Source organism: Gymnoscopelus microlampas (genome assembly GCF_963454915.1).
Source record: "Gymnoscopelus microlampas genome assembly, chromosome: 13".
In the NCBI taxonomy this organism is placed as follows: domain Eukaryota; kingdom Metazoa; phylum Chordata; class Actinopteri; order Myctophiformes; family Myctophidae; genus Gymnoscopelus; species Gymnoscopelus microlampas.
The window spans coordinates 48,455,950-48,475,316 of NC_139950.1; the positions used below are offsets into that span (position 1 = coordinate 48,455,950).

At 40.3% G+C, this 19,367-nt stretch overlaps 2 protein-coding genes across 4 annotated transcripts in view; both read left to right on the forward strand.

The window, feature by feature from the left end:
- cox20 (cytochrome c oxidase assembly factor COX20) overlaps positions 1–2,817 on the forward strand; it is a 9,306-nt gene extending 6,489 nt beyond the window's left edge. The window contains exons 3-5 of one of the 3 annotated variants that reach the window (XR_014602084.1): positions 1,059–1,122; positions 1,886–2,220; positions 2,323–2,817. Coding sequence is in view for 2 of the 3 variants with exons in the window: in XM_084076384.1 (XP_083932510.1) it covers positions 1,059–1,122; positions 1,886–2,010; positions 2,048–2,067 (209 nt within the window). In the remaining variant the exon portion in view is untranslated. Of the gene's footprint in view, positions 1–1,058; positions 1,123–1,885 lie in introns of all 3 variants that reach the window. The other 2 variants (XM_084076384.1, XM_084076383.1) reach the window with 2 other exon arrangements.
- Positions 2,818–8,953: 6,136 nt separating this feature from the next.
- LOC311059168 (tripartite motif-containing protein 16-like protein) lies at positions 8,954–18,676 on the forward strand. The gene is made up of 5 exons (XM_084076850.1): positions 8,954–8,987; positions 15,013–15,111; positions 15,517–15,796; positions 16,202–16,243; positions 16,991–18,676. The coding sequence occupies exons 3-5, from the start codon at positions 15,529–15,531 to the stop codon at positions 17,560–17,562; spliced, it is 882 nt and encodes a 293-aa protein (XP_083932976.1). The 5' UTR covers positions 8,954–8,987; positions 15,013–15,111; positions 15,517–15,528; the 3' UTR covers positions 17,563–18,676.
- The last annotated feature ends 691 nt before the right edge of the window (positions 18,677–19,367 follow it).

Genomic DNA, 19,367 nt, shown 5'->3' on the forward strand with positions numbered 1-19,367 from the left:
AAGTTCAATTAATGATGGAAATATGATATTTCTGTTCATTTCATCCAGCAGTCATACAGACAAAGAAAAGATTATCGTCTTTGTCCAAAACTGTTACTTTACTGTTACTTGTTAGGATTCAAATTCAAAAATATCGAAAGTAGCAGATCTACAAGTTCAAAAGTTTTCAGTATAATCACATTGGAAGATAGCCGATCCACAAGCTCACACTATGTGAGCTTCATGTCAGTGAAACCCTCAGTGATTAGCAACCATCAGGGGATGGATCATACTGGAGATAAATATTCTGTGACTACTTGAAAAGGTAAGAACATCGCTGGGACGTGGGCAATTTTTTTTTTTACTTACTTGGCACTGAATGAGTTAAAGTGTGAATGATTATGATTGTGAAAGTCCAATCTCAGTGTGTTGTGATGTGATTATATGTTAATATTCTTTGATGACGTTTTCATGGATTAAAGTTCTCAGTCACCATGACTGATTTCAGTCATTTGGATTCAAAAGAAGCCAGCACGTTTTCTATGGAAGCATGTTGCGCAGCGAAAATAGCCAATCTACAAGCTCTCAATGCGTCTGCGACGCATTGAGAGCTTGTAGAATAGGCTATTTTCGATTGTTATTTTGAAAGATTAGATAATTTGAAGTGGTCAAACTAGCAATATGTTCAGAAACATATTCCATAAAACCCTAATATCTCTGATATTTCATAAAAGCAAAGGCTAAAGCTCCTTACACACCGGAGGCGATTTTTTCATGCGAATAATACGTTTTTTTTAAAAACCTTATAAAGTCAAGCTTCCATGGAGCGAAAAAGCGAAGCGAAAAAGCGTCTTTTAATTATTCGGCACGACCTTAAAGCCTCAGTCTGTGATTTTTTTCAAGGCAGAAACAATATTACTAAAACCTAATTTTACATATTGTGTTCATTGTTTAGAAAACAGCGCTACTGTGGGGGGGGGCTCCTTTCACACTGTTTCACTTAGGTAGGACTTGGCCATACACATTTTTTTCAGTCGTGAGATTTTATTTTGCTTTAATCCATGCGTTTTGTCTTCCAGGCAGAGTGAAGCGTTCGTTTGACGTGGGCATGGCCGGCTTCCTGTTGACCACTCTGGGATCCTGGTACGTTCTCTCTTAACACCCGTCTGGGACCACTTGCTTCTCAACGGTTGGTCCGTGCGGACCCCTCCGGGTGGTCCAAGTTGATAGACCCTCATGGGGCCTGTAAGACGCTGAGTGTACACATGGATGGAAGTGGTTTAGGGGGCACAGTGGCGCAGTCTGTAGCGCTGTCGCCTCACAGCTAGAAGGTCCTGGGTTTGATTCCCGCCGGGGGCGCTGTGGGCGCTGTGGGCGTGTCTTCTCCTCCGCGTCACCAGTCCCCATACCCGAGGTGGGGTTGGCGAAAGGGCCTTTCTGTGTGGAGTTTGCGTGTTCTCCCCGTGTCTCCTAGGGTAGTTAATACCCTCACAAAAAACATGCTGTAATCCTGGTCTCTATACCGCCTCCCCCATCACAGCCGGGGCGCCTGATGGAGGGGAAAGGAACTGTTTGGAATAACGTGTTCCTTCCACGCCCCAACCAGGGAAACTCCCCTCCCCTGTCAGGTGACAAGAAGGTCAGTTGGCTCTCATGCATTGAAGGAGGTATGAGCTCGGCCCTGGCCTCCCTAGGCTGGTGAGGGGAGTGTAGCGCTCAGGATCACTTAGAAAATTAGTACCGGGTGGAGAAAAAAAAGGGTTACAAAATCGTGGGATAAAAAATTAAGACAGAATAAAAAAGGATGGAAGTGGTTTTAAGACCAAAAAAAAAGGATGGACGGTGGTTTTAACACGGTGGTTTTAACACGGTGGTTTTAACACTGTGCTCTCGTTTCCTCGGCCAGGTCGTACTGCAGATACACCAACGCTCAGCTGCGTTTCCAGCAGAGGGTGATCCAAGACGGCATGAAGAAGAAGGCCATCTATGAAGGGAGCAGTCTGGACCCCCACCATAACCCCAGACCCACAGAGTCTGGGCCCCCACCATAACCCCAGACCCACAGAGCAGTCTGGACCCCCACCATAACCCCAGACCCACAGAGTCTGGGCCCCCACCATAACCCCAGACCCACAGAGTCTGGGCCCCCACCATAACCCCAGACCCACAGAGTCTGGACCCCCACCATAACCCCAAACCCACACAGTCTGGACCCCCACCATAACCCCAGACCCACAGAGTGTGGACCCCCACCATAACCCCAGACCCACAGAGTGTGGACCCCCACCATAACCCCAGACCCACAGAGCAGTCTGGACCCCCACCATAACCCCAGACCCACAGAGTGTGGACCCCCACCATAACCCCAGACCCACAGAGCGGCCCCCTCCTTCATGAGCATTTGTACTTGAAATGATTGGTTGTTGTCGGGCAGAAGCCTCTTATCTACATACTGTAATTGTGTTTTTTTTCCCGTAAATTAACGCCCTACTTCATCACACTACAGCGTCAGTCAAAAGTAGCAGATCTACAAGCCCAAAACGTGGTGCACGTTTTGGGCTTGTAGATTTGCTAATTTTGCTGCTTTTGAATTTGAATGCTGAAAGGGAAGGGAACATAATGAGGTTTCCACCCGACAGAGACGATATAAAAAGGCTTGAAATGTGTCTAGAGTAACTTTATTAATGTTTGATGTTGCCTTGAATAAATACATTATCTATTGACCTAATTAATACTCAACATTGTTTAAGTCCATCTTTATTGTCGTGGATAGATAGTTAGATAGATAGATCTATAGCTAGATAGTCATAGATAGGTAGGTAGGTAGGTAGGTAGATGGATATATATATATATATACAGTATATATTGGATATATTTTATTCATCTTTAAGGACATTCTGTTCAACAGCTCCAGTTGCCATACACATTCATACAGATTTGTCAGTAAAAAAAAAAATGCCCAAAAAAAGCTCGGAAAGGTCGATTATACCTCCCCTTTAATAATACCAATTTGTATTGTGTTTCATATCATTTTTATTGTTGATAAGTCACCTTTACAACGAGGTATAACTTGTAAGGATCGGGCATTTGTGGAATGAGCAACACAGCTAAACGTGTGGGTAGCGCCTCCAAAACAAATTGCCTGCAATGCTTTGTCAATGCAAATGCGTGGATTCATGGTCTTGCGGATCTTTCCGCTTGTCGCGCACATCTTGCGGTTATGTTCTCTATGCTGCTTTTCCTCCTCTGTCCAATCAGGTGAGTGGAAGGCGGACCGTCCCAAGACTCAGAAAGCGACATGGTGCATGCGATAGAGCAACTGATTGTAGCTGATGCATGGGAGGATCCTGACAATGAGTGACGACAAGGTGGGTCACACACAAAAAAACTGGCCGCGCACAACCTGAGTGTAACAGCGGCATAGGCGGATTAGGAAGAAACGGGCCCCTGGGCCGAGACACGCAAAAGGCCCCCCCGCCCCCTTCCGTGGGTGCACGCGCGCGCACCGCGCGTGCACGCACACACCCCCGCGCGCGCACATTTTTTGTGGTTAAATCTCGGTTAATAATGGAAATTAATAGGGTTTTTTTCGGTTAAAAACGTCTGTGCACGGCGGCAGATAGGCTAATATAATGCATGTTTTACCTATAACTTAAATACAAAGAAATTGTTCGGTTATATTGCGGTTAATAAGGGAAATTATTAGCTTTTTTTTATGTTAAAATTGTTAAAAAAATATGTTAACATTTTTTTGTATTAAAAAAAAAAAAAAAGGCTCAAGCTCAGGGGCCCCCCTAGCTCAGGGGCCCCTGGGCCTGGGCCCCAGTCGGCCCGTTGGGTAATCCTCCTCTGAACAGCGGCCAACAATGTTTTGGTGGGACCGAGCCCTAACAGAGTATTTCTACAATGCAGTATTTGTACTTTTACTTAAGTAAAACATGTGAGTACTTTTTCCACCACTGGTAATTTGTACTACAATGCAAGCACCCCCAGCAAAGAGGAGATGCATCCCGAAGACGTTCATTTCTGGTGTTGCCATGTCTGCTTATTATAAGCAACCTTGTTTTTCCTTTAAAGTTGCTAGTAAATGTTGGTAGTTGCGGGTTGCTTTTTATACCACACTTGTGAGCTTGTAGATCGGCTATTTGCTCTGTTGGGTGTTGACAGGAGCACTCAGTGTCAACATATAACCCATGCATTGGGTTGTACAGTGTTTTCTCCTTCTATAGAGCAGTGGTTCCCAAACTGGGGATTTCTTCTCCACAGTCTTAGTTCTTTTTTTCCTTTTTTTTCTTACTTTTTTCAAAATTTAAAGTAGCCAATAGAGATGCGCGGATGGGGTTACATGTATACATCTGCCATCCATGTAGTGACTGTACACAATCCATATCCTAGTCTTCATTCAGTCACTTTCCCCATTGTGTTGCCATGTCTGCTTTTTATAAGCAACTTTTGGACTTGTTTGGCCCTTGTTTTGGGCTTGTTTTCATAGGCTGCTTATTTCTCTTGCAAAATATGGCAGCACTGGCTGCCTGCAAAGCAACGTGCAGTAGGCGGCTAATTTGTGCCTGATGTAAAATTACGTAATATTAAAATACTACAAACGCATAGCTTTTTAAAAGCTATTATAGGCCTATAGATAGATATCATTAATTCAATTCCCGCATTATTTCCCCCGCGGTTTATCCAATATGAATTAATAATTATATTTGATTGACCCAAATCCACCCAAACTGCGGTTACCCGCGGCAACTGCGGGTAAAAGCGCGATCCGTGCATCTCTAGTAGCCAATTATTTTTTACCCCCTTTTCTCCCCAATTTAGTCGTTATGCCAATTAATTCCTCTCCACACACATGTCTGTGTTGTCACAGCTGTCGTACCCTACTGACTCACCTGCCAGTGAGGAGCCCCCACCAGGAGGACGTAGAGCCTTTCGTCCTACTCCTCCTGCCAAACACTCCCCGCTGACAGGTGCCGCCCCCCCCCCCCAGCCCGTAGGAGTACATGCAGTGACCGATATCACCCTCCTCCTCCTCGCCCGGCTTCCCTCCCGCGAACCAGTGGCGTGCACAGACATTTTGAGGGGCAGGTGCTCAAGTAAATTATATTTTTTTGTTTACTTGGTCTGCTCTTTTTTCCCTCTACACCTATACCTCTTTGCCAAAAATAGCAGATCTACAAGCCCACAACGCCTCGCAGCGCGAGGCGTTGTGGGCTTGTAGATCTGCTATTTTTGGCTAAAGTTCTCCTCAGAAAAGGGATGCTAGGTTTCGAGTGGTTATGGTAAAAAGAAAAATCATATCACATAAAGATTTGGCGGATCCCCTGTAGTAACTCTGAGGACCCCCTAGGGGTCCCGGACCCCCTGTTGAAGACCCCTGCTGTAAACTGGAAAAAAAAAACGTTTTTTTCTTCTTTTTTTCAAAAGGGCACTTCTGGTCAAGAGGGCAAAGGGCAGGTGCTCTAGCACCACCTAGAGTCTATCTGTGCACGTCCCTGCCCCGAACACGGGCCAATTGTGTTCGTGTAGACGCTCGACAAAACCGAATGCGTAAAAAAAGTCAAATAATGGCGACATATCGGTCAGGCTCCAGTAGAATATGCGTTTTAAACAATAGGAGAGGCTGTAGATTATAGTTTTTTTGTTTTTATATGTAATCTATTATTTATGCAGTTTTTGCTGTGTTCAAATAATTGTAAAGTGAAGTAAAAAGTAGAATATTTGCCTCTGAGATGTAGTGGAGTATTAGTACAAATGGACATGCTCAAGCAAAGTCAAAGTAGCCAACAATCATCCTGAGCCTGCGCTGGCCTATATCCCTATGTTGAATAACATATTTCTGTACTTTATATATGTATGTATATATATATATATATATATGCGCGCTACTTCCTAATGAGTAATTAATAACGTATTCCTCATGAGTAACTTGCCCAACACTGTTGAGCTGTAACTAGAAGATGCAGTACCTGTTGTCAACCAGTAGGTGTTACTAAGCACATGGTTATATATTCCTCAATAGAAGAGCATTAAATACTTATATATTGTGTTAGTTAATCCACTACAAAAAGTTCTGCATTGCAGCTTTAATAATACGTTTTTATTTTTTATCGGAACCATCACAAATATTTTAATTAAACGTTAATAAAGGCTAGAGTAGTAGTAGGTTTACTATTTTACTATAAAGTAGTGATTTTCAATCTTTTTTTGTTTTGTTTGTTTAATGTCAAGTTGTTTGTTGATAAACATTTGACCACAGACACCCGTTTATCTCTGGAACCCCCACTCTACACTGTAAAATCATCAGTGTTAATTTAACTGAGAGTACAAATGGAACAGTTTTAATATAAATGAGTATACTTATAGTGTATAATAAAGTGCCTGTCTGTCTGTCTGTCTGTCTGTCTGTCTGTCTGTCTGTCTGTCTTCAACTTTCCAGATGCCCCTCCCCCTCATTACATCAGTGCAGTGATTGGCTGATTGATCTCAGGTGAACAACAAACACTATCAAAGGGTGGGCAGGATTTCTTATCAGAAGACCACACTGACTTCCACAAAGCGAGCCAATGACCACCTATTGGATTAAAATGCTTTTTATTCAACAATACGGAATATACAGGTACTTCTGTGAGGCCTGTACATAATTGTGACATCCGTGGCCATGGGGTTAGCACTTTATATTTGAAATCTGAATGTTTAAATAGATGCGGACCGTAAATGGAGAAAGTGCAAACACCAGGTTGAAGTTAATCCATGACTGTAACAGGAGTTTTCATGTACCGCACGGTAAGACTAGTAGCAGTTAATAAATAGACAAACAAATGAATGAATTTACTTTATCGTGCGGAATCCGAAACAGGCAGCGCCGTGATTCTGTTTTTTTTTTTTGTATTATAGTCGTGTAACTTTCCCAACGTTAAACTGTGTATGTTTTCAACAACACATACACAGCCATGCAGCCTTGCAGTTTAAGTGCAGATGTCAGCTTGGGAATGATTGTGTGTGTGTGTGTGCGGGCAAAATAACATTTGACAGCTATGACAGGTGACGGAAGCTTGCCAGACCATATGCCAGCTTAGCAACGGTTGCTAAACGGTTGACAATCGCTTTTGGGGAGGGGTTTAGCGAAGGGTCCTGCCTCTGTAAATCCCTCTGCATGTCCCTGATAAGGAGGGGGGGAGGATTGTACAATCACAGACAGACAGACCAGTGGTGGAAAGTAACTAAGTACATTTACTCAAGTACTGTACTTAAGTACAATTTTGAGGTATTTGTACTTTACTTGAGTATTTCCAATTTCCAATACTTTTACTTTTACTCCACTACATCTCAGGGGCAAATATTGTACTTTTACTCCACTACAATGATTTGAGAACTTTAGTTACTAGTTACTTTTCATATATAAATTGTTATATTATGAAACATACTTTAATCACTTTAGCCCTATTTTATACCTAGGCTATTTGAAAATAGCCGATCTACAAGCTCACAACGCGTCGCGATGCGACGCGTTGTGAGCTTGTAGATCTGCTATTTCCAAATATTTTAGTACTTTTACTTTTGGTACTTTAAGTACATTTTGATGCCAATAATTTGGTACTTTTACTCAAGTACATTTTTGAATTCTGGACTTTTACTTGTAACAAAGTATTTCTATAATGCCGTATTGATACTTTTACCTAAGTAAAACATTTGAGTACTTTTTCCACCACTGTTTGTGAGGCTGAATCTTTATTGTTAATATTTGTATTAAGAAACAAAAGCACATGATTACGTGTGTGCGTGTGTGTACTTTTACACAAGCACTACTTTACTTGAGTATGCCCATTTGTCTACCCTTTTCACTCACGCAATACTACTATATCTCAGAGATAAATACTTACCTTATCAGTTACTTTTTGTAGATTATTATTACAAACCATGCATAAACCAATTCATCCGATCTACAAGATTTTAATTGTTATGTTTGGTACTGCAAGTACAAATATATAATATATAAAAATAATAATAATAATAACAATAACAATAATAATAATAATAATAGTAGTATCCATTTTGATGCCAATACTTTTTTGTCAAATGTAAAACACAGGCCTCTAACTTGCAACAGAGTACTTCTACAATGTGGTAGTGGTATTTGTACTTGAGTAAAGTATAGCCTACGTGAGAGAGTACTTCTTCTCTGCAGTCTTTCTGTTTCTGTGAAATCACGTGACCCTTCCCCCCTCCCTCCCTCCCTATGTGACGTCTCCTCTCTCCTCACTTCTACCAGGTTCTGTGAAGAAGGAAAGGACAGCTACAGTAAATAATGGCACAGGGTCCAACATTCCAGTGTGATTTCAGCACTCTAACTCACTCAGTGGTGGAAGAAGTACTCACATTGTTTACTTAAGTAAAAGTAGCAGTACCACCATACATGTACTCTGTTACAAGTAAAAGTAATGCACTTAAGATTGACAAAAGTATTGTCATAAACATACACTTTAAGGACGAAAAGTAGAAGTACTGTCATTATGCAGAAAATAAAGTATTTTGAAAATAGCAGATCTACAAGCTCACAAATAAAGTTTTCAAATAATTGCAGCACAGTAAAAGTATTGGAAACCAGTTGTAAACATTACAGTTTAAGTGTAAGTGCAGTACTTGAGTACATGTACTTTCCACCACCTCACTGAAATGTGAACATGTAATCTGTCACACACACACACACACACACACACACACACACACACACACACACACACACACACACACACACACACACACACACCACACCACACCACACCACACCACACACAGCTATTTTCAAATAGTCTATGTATACCAGGGTTCATGTGGCCGCTTGTTTCTCTCGCAATGTCTGGCAACACTGTAGAGGGGTTAGGACAGACCACAGTAATGAGGAGCTGAGACGCAGATCAGACGCTCTGAAGGAAGATAAACTATTGTGTCTACAGGAGGAGTGTAACTTTATACATCTCTAAGCTGTTCATTCACAGACAGAGGTACGTGATTCACTCTAACTAATAACTTTACCTCTACCAAACTCCAATTCCATGAAGAGAGCTGCATTTTATAGGGCAATTGTACTTTGGAATAGTCTTCCAAGTGAGATAAGAAACACCAGAGAAAAAGCAAGTTTTAAAAGGAAACTTCGGATTCATATAATGTATACTCAAAACATACAATAACATCTATTCTTACATACCAGATTGATAGTGCTACTTTTTAAATATGTTGTATCCCTGTCGGTATCTCTTTTTATGTGATTATTGACTTTTGTGATGTATTATTTAGATTTTGTTGTTTTTAGTATTTCTTTGTAATACACTCATGGATTAAAGTTCTCAGTCGCCAAGACTGATTTCAGTCATTTGGATTCCATAGAAGCCAGCATGTCTTCTATGGAAGCATGTTGCGCAGCGAAAATAGCCGATCTACAAGACGCATTGAGAGCTTGTAGATCGGCTATTTTCGCTTGTAGAAAGGCTATTTTCGGTTATTTTAAGATTAGAGCATTTGAAGTGGTCAAACTAGCAATATGTTCAGAAGTATCTTCCATAATATCTTAATCGTCTCGGATAGTTCATATAAAAGCAAAGGTTAAAGCCTGAATCTGTGATTTCTTCACATGGTTGGCAGTATGTAGAACAGCAGGAACAATATTACTAAAGCATCCTAATTGTACATAATGTATTCATTGTTTAGGAATCGGCACTAGTGTGTGTGGGGGGATCCTTTAACACGGTTTCACAAATCGCACATTAGGACATTTTCAGTCGTGAGATTTAAACTAGCTTTAATCCATGTACACTGTGATATGAATGTTTTTGTTAATGTATTTTAATGTCTTGGACCCCAGGAAGACTAGCTGACGTTAAGGCGTCAGCTAATGGGGATCCATTTAAATAAACAAATAAACTCTTTAACCCTGTAAGACCAGGAACGCAGCTGTGTTAATTTAGATATCTTTGGCTATTCAAAAATAGCAGATCTACAAGCCCTTATATGAGCTTGTAGATCTGCTACTATTTTTAAATCTAGATTTGTGTTTCTATATAATCATTTATATCTGCAAAGTAACTAGTCTAAAGTTTTCAAATAATTGTAGTGGAGTAAAAGTACAATATTTGCCTCTGAGATGTGGTGGAGTAGAAGTAAAAGTATAGACAAAATACTTGTATTTTTGGAAATACTCCTGTAAAGTAAATAAGTACAGTACTTACTTACTTTACACCACTGGCACCATGTTTTATAATATTTAAACTATACAGGACGAAAAAGAAAATAACGTCTTAAAAACATGTTTTATTCCGCTGGAGGAATGTTTAAAACGTGTTGTCTGTTTTATAATAATGAATCTGTCTGCGAGAGGAATTAAACATGTTTTAATCAATTGTATCGTCTTTAATTAAACTCTGAGAGGACCAGTGGTGGAAAGTAACTAGTACATGTACTTGAGTACAATTTTGAGGTACTTTTACTTTACTGGAGTATTTCAAAATGTCTATACTTTTACTTCTACTCCATTACATCTCAGAGGCAAATATTGTACTTTTACTCCACTACAATTATTTGAAAACTTTAGTTACTAGTTACTTTGTAGATTTTGATTATTATTAAAAAAAACAATAACCACTTCAGCCCTATATACATTTCGGCCATTTGAAAATAGCTGATCTACAATCTCACAATGCGCCACGATGTGACACATTGTGAGCTTGTAGATCTGCTATTTTCAAAAAATATATGTACATTTGAAAACTTGTGAAATGGGACACTCCGCATATTGAGTACTTTCCACTTTTGGTACCTTAAACACATTTTGATACTAATACCTTGAATTCCAGACTTTTACTTGTAACAGAGCATTTCTACATTGCAGTATTGGTACTTTTACTTAAGTAAAACATGTGAGTACTTCTTCCACCACTGGAGAGGACACATGGAACCAAATGGACCCGTAAGGTCGGGAGTGTTCCAGGATACACACCACGTGGGCGTGTGAATTGATAGACTTTGTACCGTGGTGTAACAATCGCCCATTGTCTCGAAAGGGAAATTATTAACTAAAAGGAAAATCAACAGGATCGAAAGGTGTTAATTGAATTACTTTATTATTTAAGCCACAAAATAATAACTACCATAACAAAATGGCGAATAAATAATCACTTAGGGCTTTAAATCAACTTCTGTCCCTATCTCTTTCCCTAATAAACAAAATAAAAAAAACATACAAATCTACAACCTAAATGTTTCTCTCAAAAACCCCTCACATCACAGATTCACCCGTAAACAAAGTCACAACACAGGTAGATTCGCTAATGCAGTCCGACGTTACGCGCTTTACATGACAATAACAAACCGTCCCACGTTATGGTCCGAGCGGCCTCTTTACACCGCGGTCCCGAGAGAGTCTGTTATGTTCCTGATCCAAAACGACTCGTAACCGATCTTCTGCAATGGCGGTCCAAATAATAATAAGCTCGGGGTACCCCTATTGATAAAGTTGATAAAAGAGCTGATAAGGGTCGTAAATCCTGCTCTATGTTAATTACAACTATTTGTAGTTAAACAGCTGCAAACCCAGTGTAAAAAGGATGAGACGAAATCAAAGACAGACACAGGCCGGTTCTCAAATTAAAAGGTTGACATTGTATTAAGAGAAAGAATCAGTCCACGAGGCACCGTACAGCAAAAATATCTCTCTGCCTAAACAGTCAATGATCACAACAGTTATACACAAATTAAGTTGTTATCAGCTCTGACGATGACATCTGGCCATGAGGAGCCTTGCTTGTAGGTTGAGACTTTGGTGAGACCTTGGCTCTGACCGGCCTCGCTGGAGGTGTTGTGGCTTTGTCATAGATGGTCAAGTTAACTCCAATGAGCTGTTATTGTATTCCTCCAGAGATAATCAGTGACCCCGGCTGGGCCTGTGCGCTGTGCAACTCAAAACGCATGCAGTCTCTAGAGGAAAGGAGAGAACTAATACTAGGATTAGTTCCAGACCACCTTGAACTTAAAGGTAGGGTAAGTGATATTTTTGGGTTAAAACAAAAAGTATTTTGTTAAAAGGTTAAAATACTATATTCTGGTAGTAATCATTGCTATAGAGTGTTTGTTCAGTAACAGATGTCTCCCCGTCTCTCCAGCTCTTTAATAAACAACAGAAAATAAATGTTTTGGTAGGTGTCAAAATCTCATCAGGAGAAAGTACCCATTTTTAAGCTTAATTTGTATGGTGTTCCAGTTCCAATTTTGTCTGCTCATTTCTTAGTGTCATCGCTTCCAATTTCACTTGTTTAATCTATATCCTGATTGAGTTCTCTATCCTGATTGGATAACATTGGAAATGAAACTGAAACAAATGCATTTTCTGTTTTATAAAGAGCTGGAGAGATATGGGAGACTCCTTTTACTGAACAAACACTCTATAGCAATGAGTACTATCACAATATAGAGCCATTTAACACTTATTTTAACCAAAGCAAATCACTTACCCTACCTTTAATAAAATCATAGGATTGGTAGGCAATAGTGATGAGCGGGTCGGGTTTTTTCATGACCCGCCCCGCCCCGCGACGGAACCCAACCCGGCTCAACCCGCCCCGCGAACCCATATATAAATCTATGGCTCAACCCGCCCCGCGACCCGCGATTTTTTTTTTATTCTGTAAAATCATGGATAGAAAATAATCCCCAAGTATATTCAAACTGTTTTATTGTTATTATTCTTATTCTTATTAGGAATACAGACAAAACAAGAGCATGTGATTATTTTTATTTTTTTTGCGTGTGAGAGCGGCTGACCCGCTCACCCACAGCCTGCATAATTGCCTCTGAAATTCTGACTCGACCCACCCGCGCCGCGGGTCCCGCGGGTTACGGGTCGACCCGCTCATCACTAGTAGGCAAACTTGAGTTATGCAGAGATGGCACACTAAAATAGGATACAATGGCATATATATCAATATTGTCGACAAAATACATTTTAGAGTAGACCTATCACCTATAATTGTAATCCACAAAGAAACTTAGACGCTTGGTTTTGCTTCAGGTGGCACATTCACAAACACCGCAGCGCTCGTCCCCCACGGCAACAACGGTAGGCTCCTTCCTCCACGAGACCGCTGGGTTTGAATGTTCCTTGTTGTTAGCTGCAGCTTACCACTACGTTCACACTTTGTTTCCCAAACGTAAACTGGCGCCTCGGAGATCACCACTGTTACTCTCCTGTCGCCTCTGCTACACAGGTTAGTATGATCTGTCCTCTGCGCGCGCCACACCCCTATTTGTCAAGTAGAGTGTGGCAACAATCACTCAATCACCCCCAGTGATCAGACCCATTACCCCTCACGTGAATAGGAAATGTTCATATATTTCATAGTGTCCAACATGTTACATATCACTCGTATATAATAACATGCATAGATACCCCCTATTCTGCCCCCTATCTGCTGTAAAGAGTACTGCATACAGACTCTATTGCCCTATCTGCTGTAAAGAATACTGCATTCTGCCCCCTAGCTGCTGTAAAGAATACTGCATTCTGCCTCCTAGTTGCTGTAAAGAGTACTGCATTCTGCCCCCTTTCTGCTGTAAAGAGTACTGCATTCTGACCCTATTTGTTGTAAAGAGTACTGCATTCTGCCCCCTAGCTGCTGTAAAGAATACTGCATTCTGCCTCCTAGTTGCTGTAAAGAGTACTGCATTCTGCCCCCTATCTGCTGTAAAGAGTACTGCATTCTGCCCCCTATCTGCTGTAAAGAGTACTGCATTCTGCCCCCTATCTGCTGTAAAGAGTACTGCATTCTGCCCCCTTTCTGCTGTAAAGAGTACTGCATTCTGCCCCTATTTGTTGCAAAGAGTACTGCATTCTGCCCCCTATCTGCTGTAAAGAGTACTGCATTCTGCCCCCTATCTGCTGTAAAGAGTACTGCATTCTGCCCCCTATCTGCTGTAAAGAGTACTGCATTCTGCCCCTATCTGTTGTAAAGAGTACTGCATTCTTGTTGAGGTATTTGTTCTTTACTGGAGTATTTCCAATTTCCAATCCTTTTACTTCACTCCACTACATCTCAGAGGCAAATATTGTACTTTTACTCCACTACAATTATTTGAAAACTTTAGTTGCTAGTTTCTTTGTAGATTTTGATTATTACAAAACACACTTTAACCACATTTCGGCCAATTGAAAATAGCCGATCCACAAGCTCACAATGTGTCGCATAAGTGGGTTTGGGAGCCATCCGTGGCAAAAGTTTTTCTTTCCGTCGCGAAAATTTGTCTTTCGCTGTACTGTGATTGGCTGATTGGCTGTGCTGTACTGTGATTGGCTAGCGAGACGCATGATGAAATTAATAACTCATAAATAGCACCACTCACTTAAAAAAAAAAGTCTTTTTTTTGAAGTGAGCTTCCATCACTGTGATGACCACTGTTGTTTTTGAGCACCGAGCGGTGCAAATATGCAAGTGTCACAGCAAAGGGTCTGGATATTTATCTTTGCAGGACGTGCTGTGATTGGCTAGCGAGACACATGATGAAATTAACTTAAAACTTCGCTCATAAATAGCACCGCTCACTTCACACAGGGTGTGATTTTTGGTACTTTAAGTACATTTTGATGCCAATACTTTTATACTTTTACTCAAGTACATTTTGAATTCTGGACTTTTACTTGTAACAGTATTTCTACATTGCAGTATTGATACTTTTACTTAAATAAAACATTTGAGTACATTTTCCACCACTGGTACTGCATGCTGCCCCCCTAGCTGCTGTAAACAGTACTGAATTCTGCGTTGTCTGTTGATTTATTATGTAAATAATGTTAATTGTCCACAATGTTGGGGTGTTTGTGGTAGAGAGACATTCAGCAGATAAGATGCAGCGGAGGATCTGTACTTGGCCCCCTCATTTTCTCCCTGTAGACTAAATCTCTTGGCTCTATCATCTCTGTTCACAAGCTCTCCTACCACTGTTATGGCGACGACACTCAACTGGTTATCTCCTTCTGCCACTCAGGTGGAAAAGCGCATCGCTACATATCTGGCTGACATCTCCAGTGGACGTCTTCTCACCACCTCAAGCTAGACGCAGACAAGAGTGAGCTCTTCTTCCCAGGTAAGACCTTCCTCATGCAGCATCTCATTATTTCCATAGACAACTCCCTGGTGGCTTCGGTTTCAGTGGCCAAGAGCCTTGGTGTTGTCCTGGACAAGTAGGTCTCATTCAAGGCACACATTGCAGCGGTCACTTGATCCTATAGGTTTACACTCTATAACATTCAAAGGATTAGACCCTATAGATAGTTGGATAGTTTAAGCGTATTTATGTATATAAATGTACACTAACTGTGGGGGCTTCAGAGGTGCGCTCCCCCACTTCCAAAATTAGCACTACAACACTGACTATGTATTCCCTGATGTTTGTTAGTTCAACTAAAGCTTGTGGTGTTCTCTCTTAACATCCCAAAGCATTCAAAGAAGGAAGCTGAGATGTTAACGCCATCCACCATCTGTTTCTTAGCAGGAATCAACTATGGCAAAACTTAAGGAAGATATGTTGAACGCTTTGAAGGATCTGGACACCGATGAGTTCCACACGTTCAAGTGGTGGCTTCGACAGCCTGGAAATGTTGAAGGACTCCAGCCGCTAACAAAGAGTGATCTGGAGAAGGCTAACATGACAGACACCATCGATCGGATCGTAGAGCACTATCCCAATAAAGAAAATCCAATCATGGTGAATGTTCTGAAGAAGATCAATAGGTTTGATCTAGTAGGGAGGTTTGAAAACACACCCAAAGGTAGGTGAAGAGAGGTTAGAGATGATTATGAGACGAGTTAATGTTACATTAAAATACGTCTGTAGATTGAAGTGAGTATGTGTAAGGATGATTAACTGATGTTCTACCTTGATGTGCATTAAAGGGGACACCATAGGTGTCTAACTTTGACCAAAGGTGGGGGAGCCAACTTTTAGATAGAAGGTCTTGGAGGTATTGATGATGATGTTAATGAAACACAGTAGATCAGATATATTGATGAGGATCATGATTGTTGTTCATGTATCTGTAGTTTACGGTGTTTTATGTGGTCATTTAAACATGTTTCACTATTGAACTTCATCTATTCTCGATTGCAGTTTACAATAATTAGGTAATTCTTCAATATTATGTTACTGATTTGATTCTATTTTGACTGTCCACCAGAATCACCAGGAAACAGTACAAACAGAGAAGACTATTTGAAACGTGAGTACATTTTGTTTAGTGGTGTAGTCTTAACTGGAGAAGTGGGAATACTTTAAATTTGGTCCAAAAAAATAATAATTGGCCCTGAAGGGTCAGCACTGTGTGTAAAATACTCTCCTGAAGGGTCAGCACTGTGTGTAAAACACTCTCTTGCCCCGGATTGCTGGCCTTGACAGCGTGTTGCGGGTTAAATTCCTGATCTCGATGACCTTTGCTGTGTGTCACTCCCCATCTCTCTCTACCCATTACCTGTCAATCTACTATACTATCAATAAAGGCAGAAAAAAACAAAAAACAAGGCATTAGAAGGACAATATCAGTCACCAGAACCAAGGACATGTTTTCAATGAATCTAACAAAAAAAAATGGAGTTTGAAGTTACAATGGGTTTATGTAGGTGTAGGAAGTGGGCGAATCAAGCAACTTCAACTTCAAAGCCTGAGTAGACGTTAAAATGGCAACAAACATGTTTGAAAGTGAAATAATATAAGTGACAATTCACATTACTATATTCAAGTAAAGTCACTAAAGCCCTAATATACCATGTTATATGAAAAAAGTGAAATTAGCCGATCTACAAGCTCACAACACAATGATGATTATTATTATTACCCATATACAAATAAATTAAGTGCAAATGTTTGTAATTGGTCTCCTACCTACTTACTAATAACATGGCCAAGACAGGGACACCAGGTTGAAAATGTTTAATTTGTTGTGATATTTTTTCATGTGTTCTTCTCACAGATTCCTGTCAACTGTCACTGGATCCAAACACAGTGCACAGCAACCTCTACATATCAGAGGAGAACAGGAAGGTGACTTTTCAACGCTGCAATCTACAAGATCATCCAGATCATCCAGACAGATTTATTTTATCCAGCCAGGTGTTGAGTAGAGAGAGTCTGTCTGAACAGACTTCCATTCCATTCTACTTTGAGGTAGAATGGAATGGAGATGTTTATATAGCAGTCAGTTATAAAGACATCCGTAGAAAGACGGAGTTCTCATCAGAGTTTGGAGAAAATGACAAGTCCTGGAGTTTAATGTGCTATGGTGGAAGCTACGGGTTCAGACACAACAGCATTCGTACTGAAGTGTCAGGACCTCGTCCCTCCAAAGTGGGGGGTGAGTATGCGGGGGTAATGGGAGTGTATGTAGATCACAAAGCAGGCCGTGTGTCATTCTTCAGTGTTGATGTTTATAACAACACAATGATCCTCCTCCATAATGTTCGAACCACCTTCACACAACCTCTCTATGCGGGGATATGGCTTTTTGATCGTGGATGTACAGCAGAGGTGTGTAAGATTTGGTAAACCTTACAAGTTGGCCATACCAACCATGATCAAAATTTGCATTTTGAAACAAAATGCCGCAACGACACGTTGCGTTGTGAGCTTGTAGATTCGCTACATGTTGGCCCACAACCATATTTTATCAAATTAATGAATGATAAAAAAAAATCAAAAAAATCTAAAGTAATCGATTTATAATCAATTCCTGTTTTGGATAATATGTCATTATAGGCCTTTTTTTTATTGTAAAATAGATCGTCTATTTCTATGCAGATCTACAAGCTCACAAGGTGTCACATCGTGACGCGTTGTGAGTTTGTAGATTGACTTTTTATTTTGGATGGGAAGAACTATTTCAAAAATATTTAATCATATGTTTGATTTCTGTTTTATTTTCTTTGTTTAAAGCCTCAGTATGTAACTTTTTTTATGAATGAAATGTTGTCCAATCTGTATGGTACAGTATGTTAATACATTATAACTTATACAATTGGGGTGGTTTTGTCTCGCTGCTCTTCTATTGAGACATTTAGATCGTTTCAAAGGTCATGTCTCACCTAGACACAGGATCTGACAAAGAAAATTGGTACATGGTCAAGATTCAATTTCTCCCCTGAGCAAGCAGGGCGGCTCTATTAGCTCAATGGTAAAACATTCTGCTCTTGCACAGGAAACCGGTTTCAAATCCGGGGTAGAAGAGGAAAGTTGCATAGTGCTGCTTTAAAATAAAAAAATATTGAATCATAAGTTTAATGTGATTTTAAATTTCAGTTTTTATTTTCTTTATTAATTAACACATTACCTGCCAAGATATTAAACATAGTTTTCTATAGCCAGCGTAATTACCTCAATCCGATGATCTTTGAAACACCGTGGAAAATACATTGTACAAAAAAAACAAAAAAAATAGTCCCCGTTGGTTGGCGGAGGGATCTGTGTATTCAGAGGAACAACAACGTTCCATCCGCGATCTGCCATTTTAGGGCATCGGCCCGCTGAAAACTGGTGGTTTTCAATGCAAAAAAAAGAAACAGAGCTAGGCCTACAGCTGTTTTTCTGAAAATCCCATCGTTGGGATGAGTGGGTGTGCCGTTTTTTGCGATGACGTCACTTCCACATACTACTACTTTGAGTGACGATCGATCGATCATTCCAAAGCTGTGTTAGGGTGCCCCTTGTGGAATTTAGAAAAAAAATGTTTTTTTGGAAAGAACGCATATACTCGATCTTGGCCATTAAGTGCATTTGAAAGAACGAGTATATCTCTGTTCAATCAATGTGTTAAAATAAAAATATTGAATCATAAGTTTGATGTTTTATCTTTATTGGGAAAAAGTGTCTATTTGTCGGTACTTTACTTGAGTATTTGTATTTTGGAATATTTGTGACTTTCACTCCATTACATTTCAAATACAAATATTGTACCTTTGACTCCACTACAAGCCTAGGAAGGGAAACAATTACGTTATGAATTAACTACTTAAGCTCTATTTCAAACATAAAATCTCTATTCTTGAACATGTTTGAATACATACGTTTTTTTTTTTTAAACGCAACTACCCCAGTACTTTGACTCAAGAACAAATGATTTTATTATTTTTCCAGATATTTTTTTGTTTTTTTTTCTGCCTTTTATTGGATAGTATTAGTGAAGAGAGACAGGAAACGGAGAGAGTGACACAGGGAATGATGCGCAACAAAGGCCGCTAGGGTCGGGACTCTAAGTGCAGTGCACCACGGACCGCTAGGTCAGTGGTCCGGGCCGACTCAAGAACAAATCTGACTGAGCAACCTTCTCTTGTAGTTGAGTAATATTTGACCGGGAG